This window comes from Balaenoptera borealis (genome assembly GCF_965194805.1).
Source record: "Balaenoptera borealis genome assembly, chromosome: 8".
NCBI classification, from domain to species: domain Eukaryota; kingdom Metazoa; phylum Chordata; class Mammalia; order Artiodactyla; family Balaenopteridae; genus Balaenoptera; species Balaenoptera borealis.
The window spans coordinates 111,137,686-111,154,969 of NC_138865.1; the positions used below are offsets into that span (position 1 = coordinate 111,137,686).

General features: G+C 45.5%; 1 protein-coding gene across 11 annotated transcripts in view; it reads right to left on the reverse strand.

The window, feature by feature from the left end:
• The window catches only part of DENND1A (DENN domain containing 1A), a 531,128-nt gene that overhangs the window by 174,166 nt on the left and 339,678 nt on the right, over window positions 1-17,284 (reverse strand). For all 11 annotated transcript variants that reach the window (XM_082403252.1, XM_082403251.1, XM_082403250.1 and 8 more), the window contains one exon: window positions 5,712-5,813. In XM_082403252.1, the coding sequence (XP_082259378.1) occupies window positions 5,712-5,813 (102 nt within the window). The remainder of the gene's footprint in view (window positions 1-5,711; window positions 5,814-17,284) is intronic.

Genomic DNA, 17,284 nt, shown 5'->3' on the forward strand with positions numbered 1-17,284 from the left:
CTGATTCTCAACATGTCTAGTTTTTTTTTTTTTTAACATCTTTATTAGAGTATAATTGCTTTACAATGGTGTGTTAGTTTCTGCTTATAACAAAGTGAATCAGTTATACATATACATATGTCCCCATATCTCTTCCCTCTTGCATCTCCCTCCCTCCCACCCTCCCTATCCCACCCCTCTAGGTGGTCACAAAGCACCGAACTGATCTCCCGCTGCTATGCGGCTGCTTCCCACTAGCTATCTATTTTATGTTTGGTAGTGTATATATGTCCATGCCACTCTCTCACTTTGTCCCAGCTTACCCTTCCCCCTCCCCGTATCCTCAAGTCCATTCTCTAGTAGGTCTGCATCTTTATTCCCGTCTTGCCCCTAGGTTTTTCTGACCTCTTTTTTTTTTTATTTTAGATTCCATATATATGTGTTAGCATACGGTATTTGTTTTTCTCTTTCTGACTTACTTCACCCTGTATGACAGTCTCTAGGTCCATCCACCTCACTACAAATAACTCAGTTTCGTTCCTTTTTATGGCTGAGTAATATTCCATTGTATATATGTGCCACATCTTCTTTATCCATTCATCTGTTGATGGACACTTAGGTTGCTTCCATGTCCTGGCTATTGTAAATAGAGCTGCAATGAACATTTTGGTACATGACTCTTTTTGAATTATGGTTTTCTCAGGGTATATGCCCAGTAGTGGGATTGCTGGGTCGTATGGTAGTTCTATTTTTAGTTTTTTAAGGAACCTCCATACTGTTCTCCATAGTGGCTGTATCAATTTACATTCCCACCTGTCTAGTATTTTTTTGGATAGGATGCTAGATATTGTGAATGTTACATTGTTGGGTGTCAGATTTTGTTGTCTTTTTTAAAAGAGGGTTGAAGTTTACTTTGACAGGTTAATTTTCCTGTATATCAGGTTGATCCTGATAAGGCTTAAAAAGAAATGGTTTTGTTTAAAAGTTTTTACTGAAGTTTAACATACGTACATACATACATAAAAGTACACATTATCATTTGTGTACAGCTTGATAAATTCTTGCCCATGTACTTGGCACTCAGATCAAAAGCCAGCACATTACCAGCATCACAGAAGCTCTGTCTTGTGCTCCTCAAGGCTTGATTTTAAGCTGTGTGAGGGCAGGGCTAAAATCATCTTTACTCTAGAGCTACTTTAGACTACTACATCAAGGCATGGCCTCCGGGGGTCTCTAACGATTGCCTGAGTGATCAACAAGATCTTACTCTGGCTGGCTGAAGCTTGAATGACTCCTACTCTTAGGAGCTCCCCTCTACACACGGGCAGATCAGCCTACAGAAGATTAGTGAAGAGGACTCAATTCAGATTTTTGCTGAGTAGCTCCCTCCTATCTGGTGCTCTGACACACAGATTTAAACCACCTCTCCCTCAAACCCAGATCTCTACCCCCTTGATTCAGCAAGATGGTGTGCTTTGCTGGGGAGTCCCCTCTGGCAACAGGGTCCAGAAAATGCCTCAAGGCAGAAAGCCAGGGGGATCCTGGGCCTCATCTCAGTTGCTTCCTTTCTCTCAGGGATTATATTCCCGCACTGCTTGTTGTCCAATATGTGAAAACAGCTGTTTTCATATTTGCCCAGAGTTTTATTTGTAAAGGGAGGGAGGAGAAATTCAGTTCCAATTATTCCATCATGGCTAGAAGCAGAACAAAGGCCTCTTTTAATAAAATTTCCAGCATGGATGCCATGTTTTGCAAGATTTCATCTACCAAAATAACCCAATCCATATGTCCCTTCTATCCTTCCATCTATCTATTCAGGGGCTGCTACATCCCTCGGAAACAAAGATGAATAAAACTTGATTCCTGCCCTCAAAGAACTCACAATTAAGAGAGAAAGCCAGAAATGTGTAATAAATTATACCGCTGGATGGTAAGTATAATTTTATAAGCAATATAAAGGTTTGTGAGGACAAAGAGAAAGGTACGGTCAAATCTACTTGGAGAGGTCAGGGAAGGTTTTTACAGACTTAGGTTTAGCCTAAGTTTTGAAAAATGAGTTTCATTTTTCACTAGTGATTGACAGATGGGGTAGGACATTTGGGACAAAAGAAACTGTATGCAAAGTATAAAGTTATGAAACAACATGTAAGCTTGGGAGAACTACTGATTCCAAACACCTATAACATAGGGTTTGAAGCAGGGACAGAAAAGAGCTAAAGTTATGGGAAAAAAATGGGAGGATCCTATCATAAAGGAGGGCCTTGCATGCCATGCTAACCATCATTTGCATCTGTAATTCATCATCATTGACTATCACCTACAGAGCTCATAGGATAACTGCTTTATACATATTATATTCATTACATTTAATTCTCACAACCACATCTTATAAGGAAACTAAGGCTCAGAGAGCTTACATAATTTTGCCCAAGATCACATGATTAGTAAGTGAAGAAGCCAGAATTTAAACAAAGGTCTGATTCCAAAGCCAACAAAAGGAACCTGCCTCTAATCTATAGGCACTGGGAAGTTATAGAAGGATGTTTTTGTCTTCAGAACTTGTTTTTTGTTTTTAAAATCATATTCATTGATGAAATGGTTTTCAGTAGGAAGAAATAAAGTTAAATTTATGTTTTAGAAAGGGTTCTCTAGTACATGAGGAAGAAGGGCTGGAGTCTGAAGAACAAGTTCAGAGGCTGCTGGAAACAGTACAGGAGAGAAATCAGAGCTTGGATTAGGTGGTGTTTAGAAGGGATGGAGACAAGGATTTGGGAAAGTTTAAGAAGCAGAATCTGTCAGATGCAGTAAACAAGTAGCTTTGGCAAAAGGGGAGATTGTGAGGTCAACTGTGGACATGCTGATACACTGAATGGACCTGGTCCTGTACCACGAGCAGAGGATGCAAAGGTGTACCGGACAAGATTTCCCCTCTCAAGGACTTGACAGCTCATGTAGCCTCAATGAAGGCAAGCACCTTTCAACACTAGATGGTGTGGACATCATCAGCGCCCTGTGCTTCAGCCCCAACAGATACTGGCTCTGCTGCCACAGGCCCAGCATCCAGATCTGGGACTTGAAGGGCAAGGTCATTGTAGGTGAACTGAAGCAACAAGTTATCAGTACCAGCAGCAAGGCACAGCCGCCCCAGTGTGACTCTCTGGCTTCGTCTGCTGTTGGCCAGACTCTGTTTGCTGGCTACAAGGACAACCTGGAACGAGTGTGGCAGGTGACCATCGACACCCACTAGAAATATATGGCAGAGCTTTAAAAATAAAAAACTGGTTTTCTGAGTTAAAAAAAATCAAATCTATAAATCAAATCTATGAATTCCACTGAAACACAGTAAGTACTATATTGACCATATTCCTTCCTCACTACTATCTTGGAACCTTTGATGAGTCTAAAGCCCCATTCTGGAAACAACTGCTGTGGAACATTCTCAACCCTCCACAAACCAGCTTGCAAATGGGAGGTCCTTTTCATGTGGGCTGAGAACTGTTAGGACATGGAGGGAACCAACCGTCCTCTAACTCTGGCTATAATTATTGACAATGATTTTATTAAGAACAAATGTAGCACCATTTATCAAACACTGACAACAAGTGAGCACGGTGTCAAGCATCTGATGAACACCCCCATCTCATTTACCTGCCACAACGATCTAATGACAGGCCTAGCAGTCCTCTTTTGAGGATGGGAAACTGAAGCTCAGAGAGGGAAAATAACTTGCTCAAGTTTCCTTGGTTCCCTGAGGCTACCTCACTGATCATTTGAAAGGCATCTTGGAATGTGCCATCTTCAGGAAGCCTTCATTACCCTCTCCCTGGGCTCCTCTGTGCCTGATTCCTATTTTCTTTGTGGCCCCTGTTATGCTATATCCTGAGATATACGTGATTCACATGTCTGTTTCCCCCACTGGAATATGCTCTTTGAAGGAAAGGACTAGATCTGCTTCATCTTTGCTGTTCGATGCCCAGCCCTGGCTCAGAGCACTGCATATGGGATAGTCAGTCCATTCCATGGTTTCTGAGCCATCAGTCACTCATCTTGGGCTGCCTGGGGCCCCTGGCCATTCCTTGTACTTCAAATACCCCAGGCTCACTTGCCACATTTATTCAGCACTTGCAAGGTCCATACCTAAGACACCCATGACTTAAAGGGAGAACTTTTCCACTGAAAGGGAACCGGAATAGAAAGCTCAAATTCCTTGGACCAAAAAGAACTCAAATTACAGCCCAGAGGCCCTGAGACACCAACCACATACCCTGTCCTGACATGATCAACAGCAAACCTCATAGGGTCTGGCACTTTTATTTTTCCCACGCTGTCATCTCTCTCTGCCTCAGAGTGGGACCGTGTACAAGGATTGGAAACAGCACGGGCTGGGTGTCATCCAGACTAGGCTCCAATCACAGCTCTGCCCCCACCAGCCGTATGATCTGTGGCAAGACACGTGCTCCCTGAGGTTCTTTTCTCCCTCACCTACTCCATGGGGATAGGATGCCAACTGAATGAGACCCCGAATGCAGAAGGCACCTAGGGGGCAGCGGGGCTTGGGGGGTCTGTGGAGTGACAGAGTTGGGTTCACTTCTTGGCTCCCCCTCTTTTTAGCTCTGTGAGTAAAGAGAGGATAAGAAAAATACCTTCCTCAGAGTTGTGTGAAGAGTAAATGGGAAGTCAGTGATGAGTGTTTAGCACATAGAAGTCAATGAATTGTAGCCACTGTTTAATTATGGCACAAATGACACATCCTTACAGAACACAACGGACCCCCCCAAAATCTCACAGTGAGTTAAGAGCAGAGGAGTCTGAAACCCTGCTGCAAACCATTCACCAACAAGCAGCGATCTCTCCCAGACAGCTAACCCCCAAGTGCCACTGGGACTCCTGGCAGTAATGCAGCGGCAGTGGCCACCTGCCACCACGCAAGCCCAGCCCCACATCGGCACACACGGCCAGGAACACCCACTCCTTCCAGTCTGGAAGCCAGTGTGACTTTACAGACTTTCTCACAAGCAGAGTTATGGAGGCCAAACCACAAACATCAGAACTGTACTTCCCAGGGAACCCCGACCCCCCTCATTCGTATGAACAATGGGGGAGGCTGGGTCTACTTCGAACAGCCACCCACAAGGCAGCTCTGAGTGGCAACATGAGACAGGTGTGTGGTCAGATGTCAGTGTGGCAAATGTGGCAGCCAGTTGCTTTTTGCTAAATAGGCCCACCTTCTGTCTAGACCTGAGGTAACTAAGAAAGATCTAGGGCACGTGGAGCCACATTCAGAGCACTGGCAGCAGATACCCTGCTGCGTGGGAAACAGCTGCGTTTGATGATGGCACAGGAAGAAAAATGTAGGTCTGAAGTGCCCCAAATTGCTCACACTGAAGCCCTTCCACCCGCCTTCAGTGGGGTTACCCCGGGAGGCTGTCCTGCTCTCTGGACACGGCAATGGCAATGAGGATGGCAAGACCCCCAGGCTCCACAGAAAGAGGGGCCGTCTAGACCCTGGGGCCACTTCAGATGAGGGTTATGAGAGCAAAACAAGACTAAAAAAATGAACCACCTCCCAACTTGCTTCACTGAGACAAAGGTTCCAGAGGTAACAGAAACCAACCGCAGTTCTTAGGCCACAGGAAAACCACAGCTGTATCCATCCCTCCTCCTCCCCAAAGGCATGTTCACGTCCACTGCATGAGCTCCCGGGAGTCAGAACTCAAGAGCTCATTACCTACCACATCATTTGGGAGGCTCTGGAGGTCATCAAAGGGGGTTTCCAGGGTGTTGGTGTCCACATTCAGAATCACGACATCATCCAGGGCCATGTTTCTGACTTTCTGCAAGTAAGAAAAAAATCCAGAAGAGAAAATCATTGAAGCCCCACGAAGACACAGATACTTCTCTGGCTTTCTCTGGGAAAGGGGAGTAAGGAAGAAAAGTGACATTTGACAAAGGTATACTCTGTGGCAGGCTCAATGCCAGGCAGTTCACATGTGTGAGGCCATTTAACTGTCACAAAAACTCTGTGAGCTTGTATGGTCACCCCCAAGCCCCAGGAGTGGAAAGGGTTTCAGAGACTAAGTTAACATGCCCTAGGTCACACAGCTAGGGGGAGAGATCTTTATACCCCAACATTATTTCTTTCCCTATATTTTCAAATTAAAAAAAAAAAAAAAGAAGCTGAAGTCTAAACCTCTGGCTCTAGGAACTCTGATATACAGGTAGGGTCTTATGACAGCCCCATTCAATCCATCCCCTCTCATTTACCAAAGACTACTTGCCCATCTCTGTCGGGTCTTGGCATTTTTGGGTATGGAATACGTGTACAGCCTAGTGTTAACACATTAACATTTCTCTTTAACATTAAGTAGAAAGGTCACACTTTCAAATTGGTTCCATTTTCCATAGAAATCCAGCTAGTGAATCATGGCTCCGAGGCTCTGGCCATAACCCATTATTCTACTGGTACAGTAATAGGAAGGGTAAGGGAGACTTGTGCCTACTAGGTGTTCGTGTTTGGTGAGAGGATGAAGGTACAGTATGGAGAAAAGAAGAGCCCACCATCTGGGAGCAACTGTCCATCGTCTGTAGAAGTATAAGACTGTATGTAAGCTAGTTTTCAATCACACTGTTTACCCACCGCTAGAATCCATCTCTACTTTCTTCCTGCCTACCTACCACTTCCAATCTCATTCAATCCTCTTACCCCATCATATATCAAAGCTCATTTCTTTAGAGTCTAGAACTTTCATTTTGCCCTGATTAAGCAGAAAGACCCTATAATTTGTGGTCCAAACTGGGACACTTGTGGATGTGAAAGAGCATATTACACCAGGGCAGCAGCATAAGACGGGCTAAGTGGTCACCCTACGTAGAAGGGGTCAGTTTCATTATTAGCCACCCTCTGAGCTACTGGGTACAACTGTGCAGGTGTGCACTGCCTAAGCACGCCCAGCCAGCCAAGGTGAGGCTGAGATCGGCCAACCCATGTGCTTGCTGAGTGGCAACAGTTGAAGGTGGGGGTGGGTGCTGGTGGAGGGAGGGAATGAGGACGCCTTTTCCTAATTCATCCAAGAGCACTGTATAGGTTAGCGATGGAGCTGGACGTCCCAGTGGCTGCTTTAGCCTAAGTTTGCTAATGCCCTGGAAATGGACAACAATTAAAGTGTAGTAGATGCCTACTAGTGCTTGCTCTATGTTTTACTTACTAATTCTCATTTAATTCTTATCAAATCCTGCAAAGTGCACACCATTACCTTCCTTTTAGGTAACTTGAGGAAAATGAGGTTCAGAGAGGGGAGGTGAGTGGCAGAGGTAACACAGCACCGGCCACCTCCACAGCTCATGTTCTTGCGCTGCACCTCAACCTCTTCGTCATCAGACACCCGTAGTGAAACTGACCTCTGCCACCCTTGTCGCTCTGAGCCCTAGCACCCCTTTGCCTGCCTGCCTCCCCCTGCTGGGGTGTGGGTTCCCTCAGGGGCTCATCAGTTTGGTGCAGCACTGCATAATAACCAGCACCCAACAAAATGATTGGCACTTGGTAAGGGCTCATTAATACTGGTTGATGTTTGTTGTCTCAAATCCCAGCCTCTAGGACAGAATTTCATACCTAAGCAAACATTTTGAGATTCTTCCCAGCAGGAGGGTTGGAACCATGCTGGTCAGAAGCCTCCTAGGGTTGAAATAACACTCCCAGAGGGCAGGATCCTGGAACCCTTCTGCTCAACAAGACCAGGAGCCTCAAATTTCTTCTGCTGTTGACTTTTCCAGCGGCTAGTCAGTCCACAAACCTATCAATCAATTCATACATTTACTAAATGCTTCCTGTGGGCCAAGAGCCGCAGGGGAGGGACAGGTTTGCCTACTTAGAAGTTTATTCTTTCCTCCAAACCCCAAAACTGATATTAACTGACTGCTTTATTCACAGGGTAAAAAGCTATCAGCAAACAGCACTGATAACTAGTGTTTTACAAAGCACAATCCCATTTTACAGCTGAGAACATTAAGACTCATGGTGAATTGTCCAGGGCTCCTTAGCTGCCTCACTTTGCAGTCCAACAGGTTAAATACTTCACAGTGCACGAGCAGGAAGTTACAAAACAGCCTCAACAAGAACCCTTTTCACTTACATCACACTTCAGAGCTCTCAAAGTACTTTCACACAGATTCTTTCATTTTCAACAGTAGCTGGAGGTGAGGGATCACCATTTCAGAGACGAAAAACTGAGGCTCAGAGAGGTGAAGTGGCTTGCCCAAGGTTACGTGGCTACTAACTGGCCTCTTCATCTGTAAAATCGAGAAGATAACTGACTGCTCACCCCACCCCAGCCCTCTTCCCTGGGGCTGCTGTGCGAATTAGAGGTGGTGTGTGCACAGCACTGGGCACACAGTAGGCCTTACAGTCGCTATTATTATTGCTTTTACAATATACACGTCACCCACGGCCAGTATGGAAACTGTAGTAGCAGTGGCCTAAGGGCAAAAATCCTCTGGCCCCTCTTGGTAACTGCTGGGCTCTCATTTCAAAGGCTGAGACTGGCACTGGACACGGAATCGGAGAAGGGGCCACGAGGGGCTCCGGAACTCAGCCGGTGACTCCAGGCCTTGAGGACTGAGCTGAGGGTCGCTGCACCCCACAACTGCCAATTTTGCCTCATCTGACCTCCAAAGAGCTCCAGAGAGCCCCAAACAGATGGGGGCAAGGGGCCCGGCCACTGGAGAGAAGCCTCGGGATGAAAGGCCCAGCGACAGGGCTGTTGATTCTGGACCAGAATTTGGTGTTGTTTCTGCGTTCCCAGTGGGGGCCCAGTGACACAGACCAGCCCTTGTGGGCTCTCCACGGCTGGGCTGGAATGGGCTTTTGATTTCTTCCCACTCCTGGTTGGAGGACTTGCCGCTTAAGCTGTGTGGAGTGTTTACTTTTTGAACAATGGCAGCAGGCTGAAGAAGAGGAAAAAACCTGGCTCTTTCTTCTGACTTAGCAGGCCAGGGTCCCCTTAGTAACCAAAGTGCCCGTGCACCAGGCTCCAGGAGGAGCTGGGTCGGCACAGTTTCCTCTCATAGGACAATGCTGCCCTCCTGGTGGTAAGGCCTCTTCCAAAGGGGCTGGCGTGGACTCAAGGGCCTTCCTGAAGCTCATGTTCCCAGGGAAAGAATCGGAGGCCAGCCTGGCCGGATGGTGCCCTATCCCTGAAAGGCTCAAGGAAACAAGAGGAATGAAGAAAGGCAAAAAACAAAACAAAACCCCTCAAACTGGGGGATGGAGTGGGCGGTGCTGATGGAGAAGGAAACTGGGCCATTACTGGGTGACCGCATTTAACCCTGACCGTGCTATGAGGGGAGGTATCACCAGCTCTGTGGTATGGAGGAGGCTCAGAGAGGTCAAAGAAACTGGTCCACATCACACAGCTAGGGAGTGGCAGAGTTGACTCTTGAACCCAGTCTGACTCTTCTGAAGACGTCCTCAAACCAGCTGCTCAGACTCCAGAACAAGTATCTACATAGGGCATGCAGCTACACCAGCACTCTGAGGGCTTGCTTTCTCTTACGCAAAATGACATGTCTTTTGTATCATAAAAATTACAGATGTAAAAGAAAATGGGAAAGACAAAAAAGTTCAAAGAAGAAAATTGTGGTTATCCTAATCCCTCTACCTGGAGATAATGTTTTGGTGTATTTCCTTCCACAACCCTCTGCCCCAATCCCTACTTTTTAAAACACAGTTGAAACAATTCGTAATGTTTCTTTCTGATTTTCTCACTTATTACAATATAAGCAATATTTCACTTCATTAAAAGCTTCGTAAAGATCATTGCTAATTGCTACAAAATGTTCCACTTCATAGAAACAAACCCAATCAAGCCCCTTTTGTTGCCTATTTCCAGTTTTAAGAAATTATTATAAATAATATTGTTGTGAAATCTGTAGGCATAAAGCCTTGTGCTTTAGGATGGATTCCTAGAAGTGGAATTTCCTTTCCACTTCTTAAAGAGTGTCCCTCTCAAATTCGACTTTGAGAGAGATATCTTTACTTCCAATTATTTTAAAGTCATTTTATCCACAGCTTGTGTTTCCTACTCTAAGTGAAGAAAAATCAGCAAAGACACGAGCAGATGTCAAAATAGTCCTCCAAAAACCCTACCCAATTAAAACACTTACTAGTACCGCAGCACACCGAGACAGCTCTCCGGTAGCTCGTCCCACCAACACATTCCCTCTCTTTTTAGTTACAACATATGCCAAAGCTCCTGCCAGCTGCAAACCCTCCCCCCACCAGACTCTATAGGCTTTTTCTCAGAATGAAAAAAAAAAAAAATGATACTGACATGCACACCGGCTTTCCAAATGGCATTTCTTACACAGAGAAACACACAAAAATGGTATCTTTCCATAAATATTATTAATCAAAAATGTCTTTCCCTTTATACTTTGTCACGGACAGACTTAGTCTGACCTCTGCCTTTCGGGACAAGAAAGGGAAAAATCAGAATATGGGAGGTGGTCAGGGTGGCTGAGTGGATACAGGCTCAACCTCATAAATCCTCCAGGTTTTCATCTGTAAAATGGGGATCACGATAGTACACACCTCACAGAGTTGTCGTGAGGATAGATAAGTGAATGTACGTAGAAGAGTTAGCAAGACTGCCAGGACATCCATAAGAGGCGTTCAACCAACAGCGGCTCTCTTGCCCGTCTGTCCCGTCTCCCTCAATGTTTCTTGGAATCTCAGTGGAGCCTGGCTAACCTTACCCCGAAGGACCCGCGGGAGCAGAAAGTGTGCCTTTCCCCATGGTAGCCTATGGTTTACTCCCACAACCAGAAAAATATGTCAGTCTAGAGTCATTAATACAGGCATTCGATTCCTTCCCTGGTCTGTGGGCTTCTTGGGGCCACCAAGACAGATCTCTGTATTCTCAGCTCCTACCTCAATATTTGGCCCACAGCAGGCAATTTCTGAATGAATGCATGAATGAACGAGAGACAGTAGAGCCTAGAGAGGAGGCGCACAGGATCCGGAAGCCAGTCTGTCTGAGTTCTCACTTAGCTCCGCCGCTCACCAGCTGTGTAAACTTGGGCACTTCACTTCATCTCTCTGTGCCTCAGTTTTCTCCTCTGTAAACAGTGCTTACACTTCATGTGTGTGATGAGGATTACATGGGTTAACATTTTTAAAGCACGTAGACTAGTGATTGGCACATGAGAAGCTCAAGATAAAATAAAATTTAAACAAAAATGAATGGGGCTTCCCTGGTGGCGCAGTGGTTAAGAATCTGCCTGCCAATGCAGGGGACACGGGTTCGAGCCCTGGTCCGGGAAGATCCCACATGCCGCGGAGCACCTAAGCCCGTGTGCCACAGCTACTGAGCCTGCGCTCTAGACCCCGCAAGCCACAACTACTGAAGCCTGCGTGCCTAGAGCCCGTGCTCCGCAACAAGAGAAGCCACCGCAATGAGAAGCCCACGCACCGCAATGAAGAGTAGCCCCCACTCGCTGCAACTAGAGAAAGCCCATGCGCAGCAACGGAGACCCAACACAGCCAAAAAATAAAATAAAATAAATAAATGTATTAAAAAAACCCAAAACACTGCAACAAAATATTTTTTTAAAAAAAGAATGGTCTTTTGAGGGTGATGGAAATATTCTATATCATTATTGGTAGTGGTTTCATGAATGTATAAAACTCAGAATTCACTGAATCGTACACTTTAAATGCATGGTTTGCTGTGTATAAAACACAACACAATGAGTTGATAAACATATTAGTGTTATGTCCAGAACACAGAATAAAGTCATAACAGACAGTGAAAAATAACAACGCATGAATGATGGTGACCAAATGCCACACGACAAGGTAATTCTGCCCTGAACCATCACCAATGTACATTCTGATTTGCAGCTGTGTTTGGCTCCCTGCCTCCTTCCTTTTTTGTCTAGCCTAGGGTTTTTAAAACTTTTTTTTTCTACTCATACCCTCCTAGGATAAATATAGAATCCAATGCCCATGATATACAACCCTATGTAAAAGTGGGGTCCACTTGAGGATCACTGTACCTTCGGTGTATCTTCTCGAGTCAAGAAGATTCTACTGAACCTTACTTTCTAAAGTTGGTTGTATGAAAACAATGGGTCCCCTCAACTCCTGCGCTAAAATATAAAGTATCAGCTGCACTTGCTCAAACCACACCAGTCCTCTACACAGATGGGGCTCACCCTGCCTATCTAGGGAGGGGATTGGGCAGCTAGTGACAAAGACAGGACTTAGAACCAGGTCATAAAATGAAGAGCAAGGATTTGCGCTGGTGATGTAATCCAGGGGATCCAAAGAATGGTCAGGAGCATGTGCTGTCTCCCTGGCTGAGGAAGCCGGGGGCTGGAGGTGGAGGAAAGAAGCTGGTCCTGGACCTTGAGGAGCAGGGGCCCAGATCCACCTCTGCTGCCTCAGCTGAGAACGGGGGTCCTTATCTTGTATGGGAGTTGTTGTGGGAGTGTCCGTGAGGTGGCATGCATGGAATAAATGAGCCAGCACACGGTGAATCGTTTCTGTTGTCCTTTCACCAGGACCATCGTCAGGGCAGAGCTACGTCTTATTTGTCTCTGCATCCCCAGTGCCCAGCACAGTGCCTGACGCAGGGCAAAGGCTCATTAATTGGAGAATGAATTAAATATTGTGGCCTCTCACTCTACTGGGAGGCAGGCCTGGCACAGATGTCAATGTGAGCCCAAATGGACAATATAAGCCCAATGTAAGAGTCTGCACAAGGAAGTGTGATGGGAATAACAATAATAATGACAGTGACAATAATCACATAAAATTATCATGATTAATGTGTGTAGAATTAATTCACAGTTGACACAGAAAGTAAGATAGGCATTACCATGGTAGCTTAAGACGTGGGTTCTGGAATGAGACAGCCAGATTCAAGCCTTGCCTCTGCCACAGAGTATCCTTCAGTTAGCTCTTCACTTTTGAGCCTCAGTTTTCTCATCTATAAAATGGGGATAATACTACCTACTGTCCAGCTGTGTTTGGAGGTTTAAGTGGGATAATACATGTAAAGAATTTGACACAGTACCTGACTGCAGTAAGTACAATGAATGGGAGGCTCTGAAAAGCGAGTTTCTATCCTTGCGATTTGAAAGTAGGATTAGAGTTGCAAGACTATACGAATTTGAACAACTGATTTTCAGACCAAAGGCAAAGGCTAATGACTCCACTATTATGATTCTGTGCCATTAAACACTACCACCAACCTATTGTTTTTTCCTGGCTATGTCTCAGGGACGTGAGCATGAGCACATTCTCTGGGGCCAGACTGCCCGAGTCCGAATCCCAACTCCGCCAGTTATAATTGTGCTACTTTGGACAAACCCTTTAACCTCTTTGTGCCTCAGTTTCCGCATGTGTCTGATGAGACTAACATAGTACTGACACCCAGGATAACGGGTACTCTTGGGTCAGAGGGAGAATGACTACAAGGAGGCACAAGAGGGGCTTCCGGGGGCTGGTGACATTTTGTCTCTTGATCGGGTGGCGGTTACATGGCATGCCTGCCTTGTAAGAACTCATCCTGCTCTATACTTCGGATGAGTACCTTTCCCATGAATCTCATACTTCAGTGAAATGTTTAGGAAAAGCAAATAATATGGATTTCACTGGATTGTTATGGTGGTTAAATGAGTTAATATATGTATAGTACTTAGAATAGTGTCTGGCATATAATAAGCACTGGGTATTGACTATTATTATTATGAAAACAACATAGCGATAATTCTATGGATAAAAAGGATTCAATCTAGAATATATCTCACTGTCAGAAAATTTGTTTGCAAAGGTAGACACTTCCTGGACACCTATTGCTTCTCCAATCAGTCCTGTCCCCTTCTCCAGTGAGGAGCAAAGCAGCAATATTATTGGGTACCTTCCAAGGGACATTTGCAGTCCTGAGTCAGCCTGCTTTGGGAGAGCAGCAGAACTGAGTAGGAGTCAGATTGGGCTTTGAGTTTTATCTTCTTTAATGCTTACCTACTTACAGGACCCAGGGCAGGTTATTTAAACACAGTTGAACCTCAGTTTCTTCCTCTATAAAATGGGGCTATGACCACGTGCTACATAGGGTTGTGACAGGATTAAGTAAAAATAAAAAAAATGGGAAAATTTATTTTATACCTACGTGGCCATGTTCCCATCTGCCCAGGGTACTGGTCTTGGCTACAGGCAGGCCCGTGCTCAGCCAGGGAGACAGCACATGCTCCTGACCATTCTTTGGATCCCCTGGATTACATCACCAGCACAAATCCTTGCTCTTCATTTTATACAGGCAGGCCCTCTCCTTGCTGGAGTGACCCCTGAGGCCTGTAAGGAGTCTCCTCTCCTATGGCCACGCCAGCACCTGAGGCAGCACCTCTGACACCAGCATCTAGACCACCAAGCAAAGGGGACGGGTCTACACCGACTTCCTACAAAGACACTTTGCTTCAAGAGGATGCATCATCCTCTTAAATCAGGGCATTACGAAGCCCACAGAGTGCTCTGCTTTGGCTCAGAGAAAGTCCAGTGTTCGTTTCTCTCTGAAAAAGGCACACTAATATGGCTCCTGGCATTATAGTTTATGTCTCACTTAAGTATGACTTCTTGGCAGTTTTGTTTTTTTTTAAAGTTTTGAAAGGTAGGGAATATGGTTAAAACAAAACCAAAAATTACATCTTAATAGTTTGTCCATCTAAACTTTACCCTAAACGACTATTGCTGGCCTTCACACAGTCACCTCTTAGGCTGCCTATACTCCTGGTTACGTGTGGGCTGAGGCACAGCTAACTTCCCAGGGGCCTGCACGGCCCGGAACTGTGTTACACGCTCCGCATCCATCACATGCCTGACGCCCACAGTAACAAAATGAGAGCTGCTAGCTGATGTGCTCCTCCCGCGGCCCAGCCCTTACACGCCGTACCATTTAACGCAATCCTCACGACACCCTTGTGAAGAGACAAGGAAATGCAGGGGCAGAGAAGTGAAATAACTTGTCCAAAGTCCTATGGCTTAGCAGCAGTGGAGCTAATGTTGAACCCAGATGGACACCAAAAACTCTGTATTACCCAGTACACCTTACTAATTGCTCTGACACGTTGTTTCCATCACAAACATACTGAGCAACTGTAATTTAATAGATGTTTGTCAGGGACATACCAAGTAGCTTGATGGTTGGTCCAGACTCCATTAAAATTCTCAAGGGAGAGGGTTTCCTATGGAATATTGTACCCATTGGATGGATGAGGACACTGAGGCTAAAGAGATTAAACAGTTTGCCCATGTTCTCACATGTTTGTGAGAGAAAGGATCTGAATCTGGGTTCTCCATGCCAACGTTCTTTCCACTATACAGCCCACATCAAATGTACTCAAATGCATGCGCATGTATATGAGAATATAACAAAGAACAGCATGGGGAGCTGCTGGCCTCCTAGGAGGAAGGGAAAGAGAAATCAGAAGGAAAGTGGAAAGGACAAGAAGAGGAAAGGCAAATATGCAGGTAGTCTAAACTCTCTATTCCCTCCTGAAATCTCAGATACACACAGAGGGAAGAGTGACATTTTCCTTCCCCTCCTCTGGCCCCAAAGGTCACTGAGCTGCCAAGCAGTTGATAAACGTAGTGGCTTTTCTTTGGAGCCAGGAGTCACTGAATTGCTCCTTCCTGCTCTGCAAAATTAAAAATCTAAGCCTGACAGTTCAGAGGACCCCTGAAAACACTGCTGGAATTTCCCAGTGTGCTTTAAACAGAAACAGAAGCTTGGCAGGGGAGGGAAGTGGTGTAAGCACCTCACAGGTCAGGCCAAATCCACTCCTCACAAGGTAGTAAGCACTGACTCTCATTAACAAGTCCAGAGATTTTCAACCCAGGTCAGCAAAGGGGCTATTTCTTCAATGTGCTTTCCCTCCTTTCCTGACCATCCATCCTTTGGACATTCATTCATTCACCCATTTGGTTAGTCATGTCAAACTGATGGATGACTAAAACATGATCTCTAAACTCAAGGGGCTCCCGACCTACTTGTGTGTGGGAGTGTGGGTAGGGCGGGGTGGGGTAAATTATAATCAGTAAGAAATTATAAATCAATAAATTATAATCAGTAAGAAAAGGCATAGTCATATGGAGTGGAAAAGATCTCAATCTGGTGGCACATCTCCATTCACACAGAGCTTGCCCAGCTGCCTCCTCAGGATGGTCATGGCCCAGAGCTGCAGAGTCCCAAGGTTGGTGTCCTGGCTCACTCACTTACTAGCCAGGTAGCTTTAGGCAAGGCCCTTTGCCTCCTCTAGCATCAGTTTCCTTCTCTGTGAGACTGGGTCTTGATCCCCACCTCCAGGACTGTTGAGAAGATTAAAAGGAGTTACGGTAGGACATGTGCTTCATAAAGGGCCAGCCACAGGGCAGAAGCTCAGTCAGTGCCAGCCAGCCCCCCTCTGAGATTTTGGTTCTGCCAGCTCTGGGGCTCACTCTACAAGTCCACCCAACACAGCACCACCATCCACTCTGGCCTCCACTCTGGCCCCCGAAATGGAGGGGTGAGCCCATGTACATGCCTGACACTGCTGGGGTTTTGCCCCAAATTGAAACACCCTTCCTACTGCTAGAGATTCAGTTTCCTCATGTGTAAAAAGAGGACAAGGAAGGTGTCAACACCTTTCACCACTGCTGCAAAATGCAAACGAGAGATGAGGTGGCAGAACACTTGGTAAGATGTGAAGATGGCCCAGACATGGATCACCATGATTATCTCCATCCTGCAAAACCCTGCTCTTCTATGAAACCTTCCTGACTATTCCTGCTCCCACAGCAAGTGGCCTTCTTTGGTCCTAAGCAAGTACAGCGGGCAACACATACTTGGGTCCTCAATTAAAACCTGATTAGTGATGTTTCTAATTGTTTCATGTGTACCTGTCACTTTTCCCTTAAAGTAACTGGTTTAACCATACTATATTTACATATACTGCAATAACACTCACCACTGTCATCTATAAAATATCGAGTTTGAAAACACTATATTTTTAAATACCTGATTTCATTTGATCCTCATGGAATAGGCATTATTATTCTCATTTCACAGAAGAGAAAAATGAAGGTCTTGTTCCAGGTCCAGAGTAATAACAGAGCCAGGATTTGAGCTTTGTACTGCCAGTCCCCAAAGCCTGGGTCCCTTCTCCTCTCTGCGGAGCCCTGTCTACTTTCCTGGTTTAGCAAATACTGAGGACAGTGACCAGATCACATATTTCTTTTGTAACCTCCATACACAGACTTATCATAGGCTAG